Raw genomic sequence first — 15,533 nt, 5'->3', positions numbered from 1 at the left:
GGTGGAGGAAAGTGCATATTCTTCTATGACTAAGAGCCGCTGCCTCTTATGCCCGTGATGCGTTCTTTGGGTTTAGTCAACTGCCCGCACACAATAGGTCATCAATCAATATTTGTTAACTTGTTAAATGATTAACTTACGCTTACTAATTTTGTGGAACAGCGCAGTTCGTTGCGGAAGAAGTGAATGAATAAACAGCGCAATTGGATATCCTTGGTACTAAGAGTTCTGCCAGCTATGACCTCTTTGGCCGAATTCCTCCCACCGGTTTTCAGGATGTAGAGGACCTGGCGATCCCAAAGTCGCGACTGTCATTTGCGTAGTAGTGGAGCCCAGAGGGACGCGGACAAAGAACTACATTTCCCAGCTGACACTCCTGCGCGCGCCCCTGCCCGCGCGTGGGGGCGAGTGCAGCAGGCGCTCGCTCCCAGTGGAGCGCCGATCGTTCGCCAGAGCTTTTGCGGAGCGATGAGGTGGGAGGCGCTAAAAACCACTTAGCTACAGCCAACCGCCCAATGCAGCACTGGCTCGCTCCCCCCGCCAGCGGAAGCGCCCGCGGAGCACAATGCAGCACTGAGGCAGCGCCGCGGTGGAGGCTGCAGAGCGGCGGCCGCCGCAGCACCCGCCGGGGCTAACAGGGGCGGCCGAGGACAGCCGGGGCGGGGTGGCGCGGGGCGAGAAAGACGGACCCTGCTGCCGGGGCATGAGAAGCTGAGCGTCTGGAACTAGGCGGGCTGACGGCAGCACCATGCAGGCGGCGGCGGCGTTCGTGCCTTTCTTGCTGCTCTGCGCCCTGGGGACCTGCCCCCTGGCGCGCTGCGGGCAAGCAGGTAAGTTCTCCACCCTCTGTGGTTTCGGGACATACCATTTTCTGGGAATCATTGGAATCCTAGGCTCATTAAAAAGGGACATCCTCATTTCCCGAGTGCGCGGGGAGATTTTTTATTTGAGGGTGATGAGAAGTGGAGCAAAAATACATGTGTGGGGGCGCGCGGATGCTTAGAAGCCTTCGGTCAAATGCCTGTTTTTCTTTGCAAGAAGAGGATTGCGGAGGATGGGAAAGGGGTGCTCTTTTTCTGGGCCCGGATCCTGGATGCTCTCAGATGGGTTGGTCCGAGGCTCTTAGGCCGGTGTCTCTGTGCCCTTCCCTCGAGGCCGGGGAGGGAGGGCGCGGTGGGATTTTCGTAGGGGAGGCGTCGGACCTCAGGATGGCAAAGTGTGAGTCAGGATAATTATTTTTGCCTTTTCTCCCCAACCCCACCTTACTCCCTTCCTGCCTGGAGGAGAAGCCTCGTTGACTGAGCTGGATAGAAGGAACGAAAATCGTTTCCTAGAGCGCCAGAGCATCGTGCCACTCCGGCTCATCTACCGCTCAAGCGGCGAAGACGAAACCTGGCACGACGCTCTCAACACGAGGGTGCGGGGTGACCCTGGCGGCAGGCAGGTGAGAGGCGCGGTCCGGAGGGTGGTCCTCTGCACTGTCTGGCCCACCCACGACCCTAACTTTGCTCTCGGTTGCTCTGGAGATGCAATGCCTTCGGTATAAAGAGCGCAATCCGAATGTGAGTCGTACTCGGAGCTACCTATGCACAAAAAGAAGGGAAAAGAGGGACAACACCCTCCCCACAAAGAACCACTCCAGGGGTTTTGCTAGAGACTAGTTTGTGCGATGCTTCCCGCAGTGCAGCAACCTGAGTGTAGGGGTGGAGACCTCTCACCTCTGTCAAGCAAAGGCCAGGCATCCGCACTAGGGAATATACTTGGCAGGATTTCCATCGTTGTTGTTTTAACCCTCAGACGACTTTATAAGCGATTTAAAGCAGTTTGGTACTGTAGAACACCACGTCTACAGTACCAAAGAAGTCTGGACAGCTCTAATTAACTACAAGCTCTAAAAATAACCTAAGTCGCAAAAGTTTTCAGTTCAATTTGTGGACTCCAGAGTCGTGCCAGTTCACCTCCACCTGCCCGAAAAGGTGTCTCCCTGTTCCTTTCCTCACTGGTAGTAGTTACTTTGGTGTAATTAGGAGCATTTTGTTTATTGGACACTTTTAAATTTTGGTTTTAAAGATCTAAACTTACCATTTACCCATATTTAAATTTCTGTTACACATTCACAGACGTGTCTACGAATTATTTTATACTTACTCATAAACTTCAGTAAATAATTGGGGTTTTGTGGATTTTTTTGTTTGTATTTATTTACATCAGCCAGGCAGCCAGTTCACTTAGCTGTAAGTAGTAATAAGGTAGACTTTGTTAATGTAGTTGAGAATTTTTGTAAACTGCACATAGCAAATGAAGATTGAACATTTTCACATGTATAAATATATCCATGTATCTTGATGATGTGATAGTTACACTAAGTTATCTCTGTGTAAAATGTATAAAATAGAAATATATGATTTAAATACATATAGCCAAGTTCTTAGTTCTCTTCTCATGTTAATATTAAATAGAAATTAATGTAAAAGGCTGCATTAATACTCATCAAAATTAGATTATAGTAGTAGAACTACCAATATGTAGTAAATCTAATATGTAATAGGAAATCTAATATGATAGTCTATTAATGAAGAATTTTACTTGTGTTAAATTTTACTAAATACTGGTTTCTCTTTTCCATTTCAACTTGTCCCCAGGGTAAAACTGAAAAGACAGGGGACACAGTATCTCTGTCTTATATTCCAATACATTAAAATTATTTCTGTAGAGGAATAGTTTCACACCTATGTACAATGTTGACTTAAAAATTTCAAAACCAGGCAAAAGTAGAATGTTGCAATGAATTAGTTTCATCTTTTCCGTCAATTAGCAATTCATGGCCAAGCTTGTTTTGGGTTTCATCTACCTTTTCTTTCTCTTAGTGTATTATTTTTAAACAAACTTATCATTTAATTCACTTAAAAACATGTATTCTAAAAGGTAACAATTCTTTATAAAAAAAGTAACATGACATCATATCTAATATATAAAAATATACTGTACATTTCTTTGTTTGGTGAAGGGCCCAAATAACATCTGTAAACTGCAATTACTTTTTTTTTAAAAATCTCAATAATGCATGATTGCCCTCATTCTTTTTTTTTTTTTAAAGATTTATTTATTTGTACATACAGAACTGGGGTACAGGCCAGAGGCTCAGGGGCGGTGAGAGGCCTCACCAGAGACAGAGTGGGGAGCAGAACAGGCAGATCGACGAAGTATACTGCTGAGGGGAGCAGCGGGCTGGTCAGGAGAGGTCTGCCAGGCCACGTGGTCACCTTCAGGGCAAGTGGGAGTCAAACTCATGCAGAAGTGGCTTTTAGTTTGTTAGTGCTGTGCTTTAACCCGCTGGCCACCAGGGAGGGCCAGCCCTCATTCATTTTTTTTTTGTTTTTTTTTTTCCTTACAATTTACTCAGTGAAGACATGGAATCTTTCACCCTGTAGAGTTTCCCATTTTCTGAATTTTGCTAATATTGCCAGTGCTTTGACATAAATCACAGACTTTATGGGAGAAGGAAGTGAAGATAAAGAAAATTGTAGGACTAGGCCTGAAAATGCCCAGGTCTACCTTATGCTGGTAAGGTACCTTCTGCTCTTCTCTGTGCTGCTGACAACAGCACTTTGGGGAAATAGGCCAGTCATTTTCTTCCTATTTATGAAATATCACTTCTGCATTTCATAGGTCTCTTTACTTGAGTCAGAAGATACCTTGGGGCCTTACAGCTTTTACTATTACAACAATAAACCTCAGATGAAAATGACTGGCTTTTGGTGAGGAATTAATGATTTATGTGATTTAAGTTAACACATGAACAGATTACTAACTCAAATCAAAATTGTGTTGTCAAAGTAATTTCACCAAAAAAAAAAAAAAAAAAAGATCCAGTGCCTAGCATTTAGTAAGGCACACACAGTAACTGGTTGGATGTCTAGATTATCTGGAAAGTTTTTGTAGTTCACCAGCATTCTTAAACTACAATTAGAAATTGTTGATGACTAGGACTGAATCCAACAATGAGTTGTAAAGACGTAGTTGCCATGAGCTAAATTTCTCTAAAATCAGGAAATTAACAAAAGAGTTTTCCTACATTTTGACAACTCTGGCTTCCTTCAGAACTATCATTAGATTTCAAAACATAAGTCAATTACATATGGTCCTTGATTTTTCTTTGGTAGCTAATTTATGGCATCTTGGTTTATATTTTAATAATTCCTTCTCTACAAATAAAAGTAGGATAATTTTCTGTGAATTAAAAAAAATGTCCATCATTTTTTGACTTAAGCAAGGTGTTTATTTGTTTGAGTTCCTACAGTGTGCCAATTTTTGTTCAAGGCTTGGGGATTTATAGATAAAAGACACAGTTCCAGTCTTTAAGCACTCCACAGACAAGTGGAGAGATGGATGAGTAGGTAAGTAGTTATACTTTTCCCTGCTGTGGATTTACTGAAGGGGATCACAGACAGCTGTAGTAGAGGAGACTCAGTACCACTTATCAGGACCAGGGCAGGGGAGATGAGAGGAGACAGTCAGGGTGGTCTCTCAGCAGGACATGCCGGGTAAAATGTGTTTTGAGGGTAAATAGCAATTAGGCAAATTAAGGGAGTGTTAAACACTTATAACTATTCTGGATTGTAAGGGAGTAAGGTATATCAAACTGAAGGGATATTGAGCGTATTGGCACATGAGAGAACATATTTTTGATAACTACACATAGTTGGAATTTAAAGGACAGATGAGCTAAAACGGGAAGCAGAGGGTAAACACTAGTATTTTCACAACTTGCTGAGATGGACTTTGTGTTGAAGGCAATGGAGGAAGTAACTAGTTATGTGTTATTGTAGGATAATCCTAATTCTTATAAATGGATAATTTTAATTTTGAAGACGAAGTGAATGTGGTAAAGGCCAGTTCACATACTCATTTAAGTTTCCTCAGAACTTAGTTACTAAGGTACAGAAAACATTATATGGCAATGCAAAGCACCTATAACCACCCTGGATATACGGTAAATAATATGAGTTTTTATAAAGTAAATTAACCCCTCAGGCTGCTTCAATACTATTAGAAATTTTATGATAGCAGTTCAGTGTAAAATGGTACCCTAATTACCTGTGTTTAACACATTCCCACAAATAAGTTACAAATTACTCCAATTTACATCAAGTGGAATCAAACTATCCTAAGAGATGGAACAGATTGCATAGGTCATTTTACCCAATTTAGGAATCACTTCTTACATGATGAGAATAAGCTTTTGAAACCAGCAATGAATTAGTTAATGTTTTAGATTACTTGTAAGAACTGTGATGGTATGAAACATAATTTTATCCATGATATGTTCTTGTTTGTTTTCATTCCTACCTGGAACAAAAGACACTTTTCAGTAGAAAATTTCATTTTCTGTAGAAATCTGCCAATTTGATTTGTATAAAATAATAATTTTGTTGATATGAGTCCACATTATAAAACTTTCTGCATGACCAGTTACTTGAATGCATATCTAATGCCGCATGAAAGGCTAATTCATACTGAAAGCTCATTATGCTACACAGTCCTAAAAATCATATTTGATAATGCGTAACCTTGTTTTCCTCATGGTTGCCTACCTAGTTGAAATAATTCCATTGTTGTAAAATAGTACTCAGAACTAGAGTATTCATAATATTGAGTCTTTCTTATCTAAAATTATTTGTGCTGAAGGGCTTACATGTTTTCAGGTAGAAGGATAAAGCATATATTTTAACTGGACACCCATATGGACAAGCTGTCATCCATGATTTGATCTGATAATCATGTAATTGCTGCTTTGTAGAATAAGTTCCTTAATGAGTACTACTTTTTTTTTTCACCTATCACAGATATCCTGTTGCATCAAAGATGGGTTATTTAATAGTTTATCTTATTACTTAGTCATCCTATGAATTTTCAGTATTTTTTTCCACCTATGAGTATATCTATCTACAAAGAATAGAATTTCTTTTTGTGAGAGTCTTCTTGTCAGTACAGGCTTACTGTTTTTCTCTTTCCCAGAAAGTGATAATTTCTTCTGAAGTAGTCATGTGTCAGTGATGTAGATCTACAATTTATCATAGTTATGATAATCAGTAATGAGTATAGAAAATGCAAGATGGTAGCAAAATACCAAGCAGTAGATGTGTTCCATTTTTATGAATATATGTATACATGTGTTGACGCATGGATGAGCTGTACTTAAAAATGTGCTATTTCACTTGGGAGCATAGAGTCAGCTTAGCAGCAAATTGCATACTGCTTCCCTGGTGGAGATGGGCTCCTAGAAATTACAGCCTTAGAAGTATTTTTCATGGATAGCACAAACTTTTTAAAAATGTGTATTTGTTAAAAGTAGGTAACTCAGTTTTGATAAAGTTTTGCCACTAACCAAAACTTTGCTCAACTGCTTGTAAATAAGAATATATTGCCCAGCGCAGTTCTTCTCTTTGGATAGAATTAAGTGAAAATGAAATTCAGAATTGTAGGAGATTCCCTTAAGATTCTTGCTTTTGCTTTACAAGATGCCAATTTGCTTGGTGATTTTACTGTTCACAAGAAAACTAGTGTTGTCATTTCTTCTGTACACCTACACATGCAAAATTAGGAATGATTCTAAGAACTTACACAATGATAAAAAATTGCTCAGTTTTATTTACTTTCTCATATTGCAAAGAGTACCAAGTGTATATCATTTTAATTTATTTTTAAGATACATTTTTGTTTATTTATGCATAGAAGAACTGGGGTATAGGTCAGAGGTGCAAGAGGATTCATCAGAAGAGAGTGGGAAACAGAACATGTAGATCTCCTGAAGCACACTACTGAGGGGAGTAGTGGATATGACATAACTGTGTGGGTTAGCTCCCTGGCCAGGGGTCAAACTCAGGCCTTAGTGACTGGCAATAGCTTGATAGTGCTGTGAGTTTAAACCCGGTGCCACCAGGGAGGCCCCCTCATTTTAAATTTTAAGAGCTTTTCCTAAAGTACTTGTAGGGAGTCCTGTTTTCCTCACATGACACGCTGAGAAAAGAATCTCTATGGTTAGTAGTTTTCAGCACTCCAGTGAAGTTCAGATAGGGCCACATTTATCATTACATCTCATGGATTGTCCCCAAACTGGATAAGGATGTTACTAAAAGGAGGAAGGAGAGCAGAGGAGAGAACATGAGGGAAATGATGAGAAGATAGGAAAGAGAAATCAGAAAATAGGAATACTTCTAATGATATTATTGTATATGTTATGGTATGTGTTAACATACATAATTTATGATAACTAATGGGATTACATTTTACATGCAGGGTACCTTTTTGAGTAGTTAATGCATATTACTATCTCATGCATCCTCATAAATGACACTGACAGGTAATACTAACCAGCTGTAAAATCACAAAGGTAATTGAAATGGGATTTACATGTAGACACTTTAGCCCCTCTACTGTGGGGCTTTCACAGTGGGGATTCCATTTCACACTTAGAGTTGAGGAGCTCGGTGTATTCTTAAATCTGTGTTTGGAGTTTAGTTGCAAGAAAGTTTGGAATTGGTATCAGTTTTCTCAGTCACTTCCCTGGCATCTTTAATTGCCTATCAGGTGGGTGTGAAATATATTTTGCAAGACTTTGTAACTAGTCCCGAAGACAATACTTACCGCATTAATTGAAATTTTGGAAGCCATTCTTAACTCTCTCATCAGGACCAAGAGGAGAGATGTAGCATATAACTTCCTTGAATTATAGGCCAAAAATTTCAAGGTCTTCCTCCAAATGCTCCAAAGTGTTTTTGGAGCATTGCTTCATTCCTAATACATCAGCACGTTCTTTGTCTTCATCCCCATTCAAAAGCCATCACAGATATCCTTTGCTTGTGATAATTTATCAATCTGAGAAGCTATATTTGTGTACATGTTCATATGCTTGCAATACAAAATAAGTATTCAAACTAGTATATGTGTCTTCTGACCACTTTTCTATAATAAGTGCAAGCCTATTGTAGTGATCTTGTCTGATTGTTGACCACCCATCTTTACTGCCTAGAATAGTACTTGGCATAGAAATGGTCAATTTTCATTTCTTTCCAGATTATTCATCTACTTAAAATTTTTATTTTATATTTAAGCTCCCACATAAATAACCTGAAATACTTTTGGGAACAAGTTAGGGAGTAAATGAATAAGTGCTTTTATTGTCTTTAGTGAATTTATAACCCCTTTTGATAAGTAGTTGTTTTATATATAATTAAGAGTTCAATGTGCTATATGTTGAAAACACTTCATATATAAAAAAATGATTACAAACTTCTAATTGCCCTTCACTTTCATGTCATGATTTAAGTTGCTTTTAAAAGGGAAATCTGTTTTGTTGTCCTCAGAATAGATTGTTATGTGCAGTTTTTGAAAACATAAATGCTGTCCCACAATTCAGAAATAACAGCAGTTATAAGTGGTAAGAGAAGTAATAAAGTGTTTAATCCACTCCTGGCCTCTACCTGACCCCTGCATCTCCTACATTCGTTTGTCTGTTTTGAAGAGGTTTTTAAGAATCATTTCTATATCTATATCATATGTCTCTATATCTATCTATGACAAATATATCAGCAAGGGCAAAACAACATTTTCCTTTTCCTTTTCAAAAATTAATTTTTGTTATGGGATTTTAGCATTTAGCAATAGTGGCCCCTTCTGTTGCATTTTTGTCCCAAATAAAGAACAGTTAGTGACCCTTTGGAGATGGGAAATTGATGATGTCTTCCTTAAGTTTGGCCTCAAGAGTTCACATTTTGCAAGTGGCTTTAAAATGTTATATCCAAGGAGAACCTTGAGAGTTTTATTAGACTATTTATTCTACTTTGTAATACTGTGTGTCTAACCATTTCCTCTAGTTACTCAATTTCTATTCTTTGCCTGCCCTTACTCTCCTGTGTTTTGCCCTCCTCTGCTCACCCCCTCCCCTAGTGAGGTCAGGTCTTGGAAATGAGCTGCTACACAAAATTTGCCACTCTTGGTCATAGGTCAAGCTTATCCATAGTGGATTTTTTTGGGGGGTTTGATAACAAGACACTGTTCGAGATCTGCCACTTCACAGAACCTGGTTCTGCAGTTTTCCACGAATTCCCTAATGGATATTTAATGTCTTTGGAATATTCTTTCAGGAGTCTGACCAGGAACCCAGCTATGAACCCTCAGCAGGCATAAGGAGAAGTCAAGGTTATAAGTGACAGCTTTGATCCAGAATAGACTAGGGGAGCACTTGGCTGAAGAGTGATCACCAGAACATGGGAGTATGGGTGAAAGAGTGGTGGAAGGTGAGGCTATATTAAATCTGAAATCACCTGTAGAAAGATGATAATGGAACCACTGTGCTCAACATCTGCATAGTTTAACTAGAGAGAACTACCTGAAAGAATCTGAGGCACTTTGAGTTTTTAATATCAGCTGTTCAGATTTTAGAGACTGGTTCCTGTTGTACCCCGATCCATGAGACTCATAGCCGAGAAAAAAGCCTGTCTGCTGCCGAAGTAGCAAAGGAAACTTTAACCCCAGCTTGAACCCCAGTGCAACCAGCAATATCTGGTTACCAGGAAGGGACCCAAACAGTATGGGAGTACCGATTGTATAGCCCTTGCTGGCACGCAGGCCAGGGGCAGCTTCTGATTGGTTGACCTTTACATGCTTTCCATGTATGGTATGGTAGGTTGCTGGCCATTGTGATTGGTCCCCTGAAATGGCCAGATCACATCCTACCCACACGTCACTCAAGAGGAATGCCTGCCCCTCCCAAGGACACCAAGCCCCCTCTTTAAAATGGCGGCTCTCAGAGCATGATGTCAGTTATGTTCTTCAGTTCCGTACCTGATTTAGTTCTTGTGTTTTTAAAAGGAAACTTTGGTTTTTTAGCCAGATCTGTTTTGATGGCCTCTGGGATTGTTTTCCCTATTCCTTCTTGAGTTGTTTGTTTGCTTAGAGGGAATAATCATTTCTTCATTCTGTCTCATCCTCATTCTATTCCCTCCTCATTCAATATTCCTTCTTTCTCCTTCATCTTATTCATGGTTGTGCTTTTCGCAACTTATGTAGGCTTTTTGTAAAGTTTCCTAGGGCCTACTAGTCACTTTCCTCATCAGAAATGGCCTTTGTTTAATAATAAGAATGGTTTGTTTTTGTTTTTGCTTTTTTAAACAAATTTAGCACCATTTCTTAAAAAGAGTTTTTGACTTTCAGGATTATCACTGAAGATGATAAAAACATTAGTTGAGGACCACAAAACTGTTTATATATATATATATATTTAAAGATTTATTTATTTATTCGTACAGAACTGGGGTACAGTACTGCCAGAGATGCGGAGGGTGAGAGACAGAGCGGGAAGCAGAACAGGCAGATCCACGAGGTACACTGCTGAGGGGAGCAGCGGGCGGGTCAGGAGAGGTCTGCCTCGCCATATGGTCGCCTCCGGGGAAGGCGGGAATCGAACTCATGCGGAAGTGGCTTTAGTTCCTTAGTGCAGTGCTTTAACCCGCTGCGCCACCAGGGAGGGCCTGTTTTTATATTTAATAATCTTGTACAGCTAGTTTAGCTATAGATACTGTCTTGCTTTTTCCCAAACATTTCCTCATAATTTATGTGGTGCTTATATGGGACAAAAAACTTGGACAGATTTTGACTGATAATAAGTAGGGGACATCTGAAGGAATATTAATTCCTGATCCCAAAGGGGAGGCCATTTCTGACTAGGTGAGTGACTAAAAATAAGATTATGTCAAACCGTATTGTGTAGCAATGTTTGTTGATGCTCCTTTTTCTCTAGAGTAAAAAAAACCGGGGATACATTGGTACTGAGATACTGAGAATTCTCATTAAATATTTCAGGTTTACCATGGTGTTCATGTAGTTCTTGATCTTGCAGAGACAATGTTTGCATATTTAATGGAGGGGAAATAACATTCATAATTTAATCATTTTAATATAAAATCTACTTGCGATCATTGATTAATGAGTTGCTCAGGGCATTTCTGAAATGCTCAGATTATGAAATCATGAACTTTTCAGTCATGGGGTGTGGAGTAAAATTTATTTTAATAGAACAGAAAAACATATCTCTCCACCCTAATCTTCATATTTATTTCTTCTCATTGTTGATCAAAGAACCTTTTTATAAAATAGCAAACTTTCAGCCCTCCTTGGTGGCACAGCAGGTTAAAGCACAGCACTGAGAAGCTAAAGCCACTTCAGCGTGAGTTCCATCCCCATCCAGTTGGTGATCCACATGGCGCAACAGACCTTTCCTGATCCTGTCACTACTCCTCTCAGCAGTGTACTTAGTCAATCTGCCTGTTCTGCTCCCCACTCTGTCTCTGATAAATCCTCTCACCGCCCCTGTGCCTCTGGCCTGTACCCCAGTTCTGTATGCATAAATAAATAAGTCTTTTAAAAAAATAAGCAAACTTTCAATAAGCAAATGTTGGAGAAAATCATTGATGCCACAATTTGTAGAGAATCCCATTATATTCTTATGCCTCCAGACCTCTATTAATATCAGTTTTCCCTGGTCAGTGATTTTATATTGTATATCTTCCCCCCATACCCCTTAGTATACATTCTGTCATTTTCCTGTTGCCTCTTTCCATTTGTCATCTTCCTATGAACTTAGCTTTGCTTTGTTCAGCTACTGTATGACTCTTATTTTTTGTTTTCCTTCAATTTCTTTTTGTCAAGTGCCCTTTTTTGTCGACAACTAAGTGAAAACAACTAAAGTGAAAACAAATCTCTGAAAGGTTATTTGCCTTCAGTGTTAGAGACCATACCTACTGCTGGACCTACCTTGGTGTTTTTAAAAATGTGTTATTTATAGTTTAACAAGATTCCCATTATACTATTTATCTTCGTGTCTGGTTTTTTTTTTTTAAGATTTATTTATTTATGCATACAAGAAGTGGGGTACAGGCTAGAGGGACAGGGGGTGAGAAACTTCATCATTGACAGCATGGGGAGCTCAACAGGTTGATCTACTGACATACACTGCTGAGGGAAGCAGTGTGCAGGTCAGGAGAGGTCTGTTAGACCATGTGGGTCACCTCTCTGACTGGGGACTGAACTCGTGCTGCAGTGGCTGAGATATCTTCATAGTGCTATGCTTTAACCTATTGTGCTACCAGGAAGGGCCTTCATATGTTTTTTAATATAATATTTTATTATGTTTTTTGTGTTTTTTCTTATTTATTTTTGTTCCCTTTAAAATGACCATCACTCATTCTCATCTTTCAATGTAGATTTAAAGTGCCTTCTTTCCTTTACTGCTGAAATAATCACCTACCTAGTATCAATCTCCTCATTCTCATAGCTCCAATTCCCCTAGATTTATTCTTGAGTTATGTACTCAGTCTGTCTTCTACACTTACTGAGCCTGTCACTTCTTAAAGTCTTTAAGAGTGATCATTGCTGCATTGATAGAGTATGCAGATTCAGTATAAGGAATAACAATGCCATTTTCAGGCACTATAAAAGTAAAACTTTCCTCACTGGCTTGGTATAAAATGTGTGTGTTGGTGAGGGGGAAATTGGAGTAAAGATTACCTGACCTGGTTAATAGAAGGTTTCCCCATGAGACAAACTAATTTTGGGCTCAACTTTGTCACGTGTATTCACCATTGTTTATTAACTGTCTGGCCTGTAGGTGATGCATAATACATACTTATGGTTTGTTTTTATTTCAATTTTTTAATCTCAAAGATGCTGGGATAAGTTCTGTGGTCATTCATGTTATGATTTTCCTACCTTTTGATGTGTTTCCAACAGTTACAGCATTCCTTTACTATAGATAATTAAAATATTTTGTTGGGATGGGTTTGAGGGGAACCTGGGCCTCCTCCATCTTACCTATCTCTGACCTCTTTCTATATCTTTCCCTCCTACATACACTCCTGTTAACTTACACAGTCACTCTGTAGACTGTGCTCAGGTTTTGTGAAGCTCCTATGATTATGATATCTGAACTGAAATCGCTATCCTTATTGCTTCAGATTAAAGATGGAATTTATTGGGTAAGGCAGAGCCATGATGATAAGGATAGAGAACACCAGGGCAAATGGCGGGAGCACAGTGATCTGTTTACTGACATTCTACTACATAAAACTGCTTTGCTGTCTTTCAACCACTTAATCACTGTGACAAAATTACACATGTCAGTTTATTGCCCCATCTTTACAAAAAATAAATCCGAACTATTTCATTTTTGTGTATGAATTTATTTACCAGAATTTTCAGTTTCCTGCCTGGAATTGCATTTTCTTTAAGACAACGATGTTTGTCTTTTTAGAGAGAGAGAGAATAGTATTTTTGATGAATCTCAACTCATGACATATTCAGCTAAGGAGTTTGATATTTTTTAAACACAGTTTTGAACTAAGGATAGCATCCTCTTTTTTTTTTCTTTCAGTAATTAAATCTAAATACTTTATTGTTTGATGGTTTATTTTTATTTTTCTTAATTTTATCTCTTTTTAAAAAATATTTATTTATTTATACATACAGAACTGGGGTACAGGCCAGAGGTGCAGGGCAGTGCTTATCAGCTGTGTACATCCCCATCTTCACCATCATTTGGAATCAGAAGTCTTTTAAATTTCTAACGATGTTATAGGTGTGAAGTGGTGTCTAACTAGTTTTCTTTTCCTTAATGACAAATGAGGTAGTGCACATTTGGTCATCAATATACTTTTTATCCTGATTGTCTAATCATACATTTTCCCTGATTTTCAATTTATCTTTTTCTTATTGATTTCTAGGTATTTTAATATACCTATAGCTATCTATATCTATATCTATATATCTTTTTAAATATTGGTTATCTGTGTTGAAAATACCTTATAATTTTGTGGCTTATTTTTTCATCACCATGGTATCTTTTTTATAATATTTATTTTATTTCCTTTCCTTCATGATTCTTTGTATGTTTGCTATGATTCTTTATTATTTGACTATGGAGAATCTACTGTAGTTTTAGAATAAGTCTTAATTTTTTGTAAAGAAAGATTCTTGTTATACAGTGAGACCTCTGTTAATGTATTTGATAGGTTCTTGGGAACTATTTATAGTAAATACAGTTAAGGAAGGTAACTTCTGGACTCATATTGTTTTGATCAGCATTAGTCAAGATTGTTTTCAATCTTTGCAATGAAGAAATGTTCAAGTAAGCTATGTTATTTGATATAGTGGACCTGATGTAGTTTTCTTCTTAAAAGAGCACTATATAATAATGATTTAAGATTTAGTGGACCTAGAATTAAACTGCATGGTTTCAAAGCCTACCATTGCTACTAGCTACTGTGAATTTGGTAAGCACTTAACATCTCTAATCCTTAGTTTTTGAAATAATAAAGTGGAAATAAGTACTTAGCTCATATGTTCTGTGAGGATTAAAGGAGATAATATGCATAAAGCTTGTAGTTGAGTATTTTGGCTTAAAGTAAGACCTCAAAAAATGTTAACTCTCTCTTAAGCTCCCATAATTATCATTTATTGCTATGAAATTGGGGCTCAGTTTCTTATGTATATAAATCACTGAATTTTTCTGTTTTCACAACAGTCATAATTTGCAACAAGTGTTTAAGGAAGGCAGAACAATTTGGATGCTGGTGTTAATTTTGTGTTTCAACTTTTGTCTCACTGTATTCTTTCCAGTAATTTAACAAGCCAAATTAGTTTTGGTTGTCCCTGCCCAAACCCCTCAAATATTAGACCAAATATCAGGTAGGATTTATTTTCTTAAAAGGGAGTAAGAGTGCAGCTCCATTACTAAGGGATGGAAGCATCTCTGCATTAGAAGAGACATCAAAAGTCTGTAAGCTGTGAAGGGTGGTTTCTAGCTGGGAAGTGAGCATGGAAGGGAGGGCAAGATATGAAGAGGTTATAGGTGGAGAAGTGAAAGGTTGGACTCAGAGTTCATACACAACCAGAGTATTAGGACCTATATATTCACTTGAATTAGAAGATAAAATTCTGTCTTTTGATAGCTTGTTTTATTTGTCATAGATAATTATGCTTTACATGTACCCTAAAATTCAGCCCTTTAAAATGTACAATTGAGTGATTTGTAATACAACTTTTAATAACATTTTTAGCCATTTATAATTCACTCATTTCCCTTTATATTCTGGCTCCTCATTTTATTATTCTTCAAACTGTTATCAGTAGACTGTAGTCATATGTTCCTTTGCTCAACTTATTGTTGAGATGACTCTGGGTCCTGAATTAGTTGTAGCTTTCAGCTCAGAGGAAGAACTTCCATTTTTGGTAGTGGATTCCCATATTTAATAAATATTTTAACACTTAATCAATCAGCCATGTGTTCCAGAATTTCTAACTGTTTTCAACAGTCTTTCTAAAATCTGTTATTGCAAAGATAACTATTTGTGTTATTTCTCTTTCTCAAGAAATAATTAGGGTAGTAGAAGTCCGTATGCTTTTATTTAAGCATCATATGCTCACTGTAAAAAGTGTTCAGGAAGAAAAGAGCTCCAAGTGCAGATATCCTTGCTTGT

The 15,533-nt window shown here is 38.2% G+C and overlaps 1 protein-coding gene across 12 annotated transcripts in view; it reads left to right on the top strand.

Moving 5' to 3' along the window:
• Positions 1–484: 484 nt before the first annotated feature.
• ADAM22 (ADAM metallopeptidase domain 22) overlaps positions 485–15,533 on the top strand; it is a 186,668-nt gene continuing 171,619 nt past the window's right edge. For all 12 annotated transcript variants that reach the window (XM_004676867.2, XM_004676866.2, XM_012720863.1 and 9 more), the window contains exons 1-2: positions 485–830; positions 1,284–1,444. In XM_004676867.2, the coding sequence (XP_004676924.1) occupies positions 749–830; positions 1,284–1,444 (243 nt within the window). In that variant the 5' untranslated portion in view covers positions 485–748. The remainder of the gene's footprint in view (positions 831–1,283; positions 1,445–15,533) is intronic.

Source organism: Condylura cristata, unplaced genomic scaffold, assembly GCF_000260355.1.
Source record: "Condylura cristata isolate star-nosed mole 26May11 unplaced genomic scaffold, ConCri1.0 scaffold00005, whole genome shotgun sequence".
NCBI lineage: Eukaryota > Metazoa > Chordata > Mammalia > Eulipotyphla > Talpidae > Condylura > Condylura cristata.
This window is presented reverse-complemented; position numbering and strand designations above follow the sequence as displayed.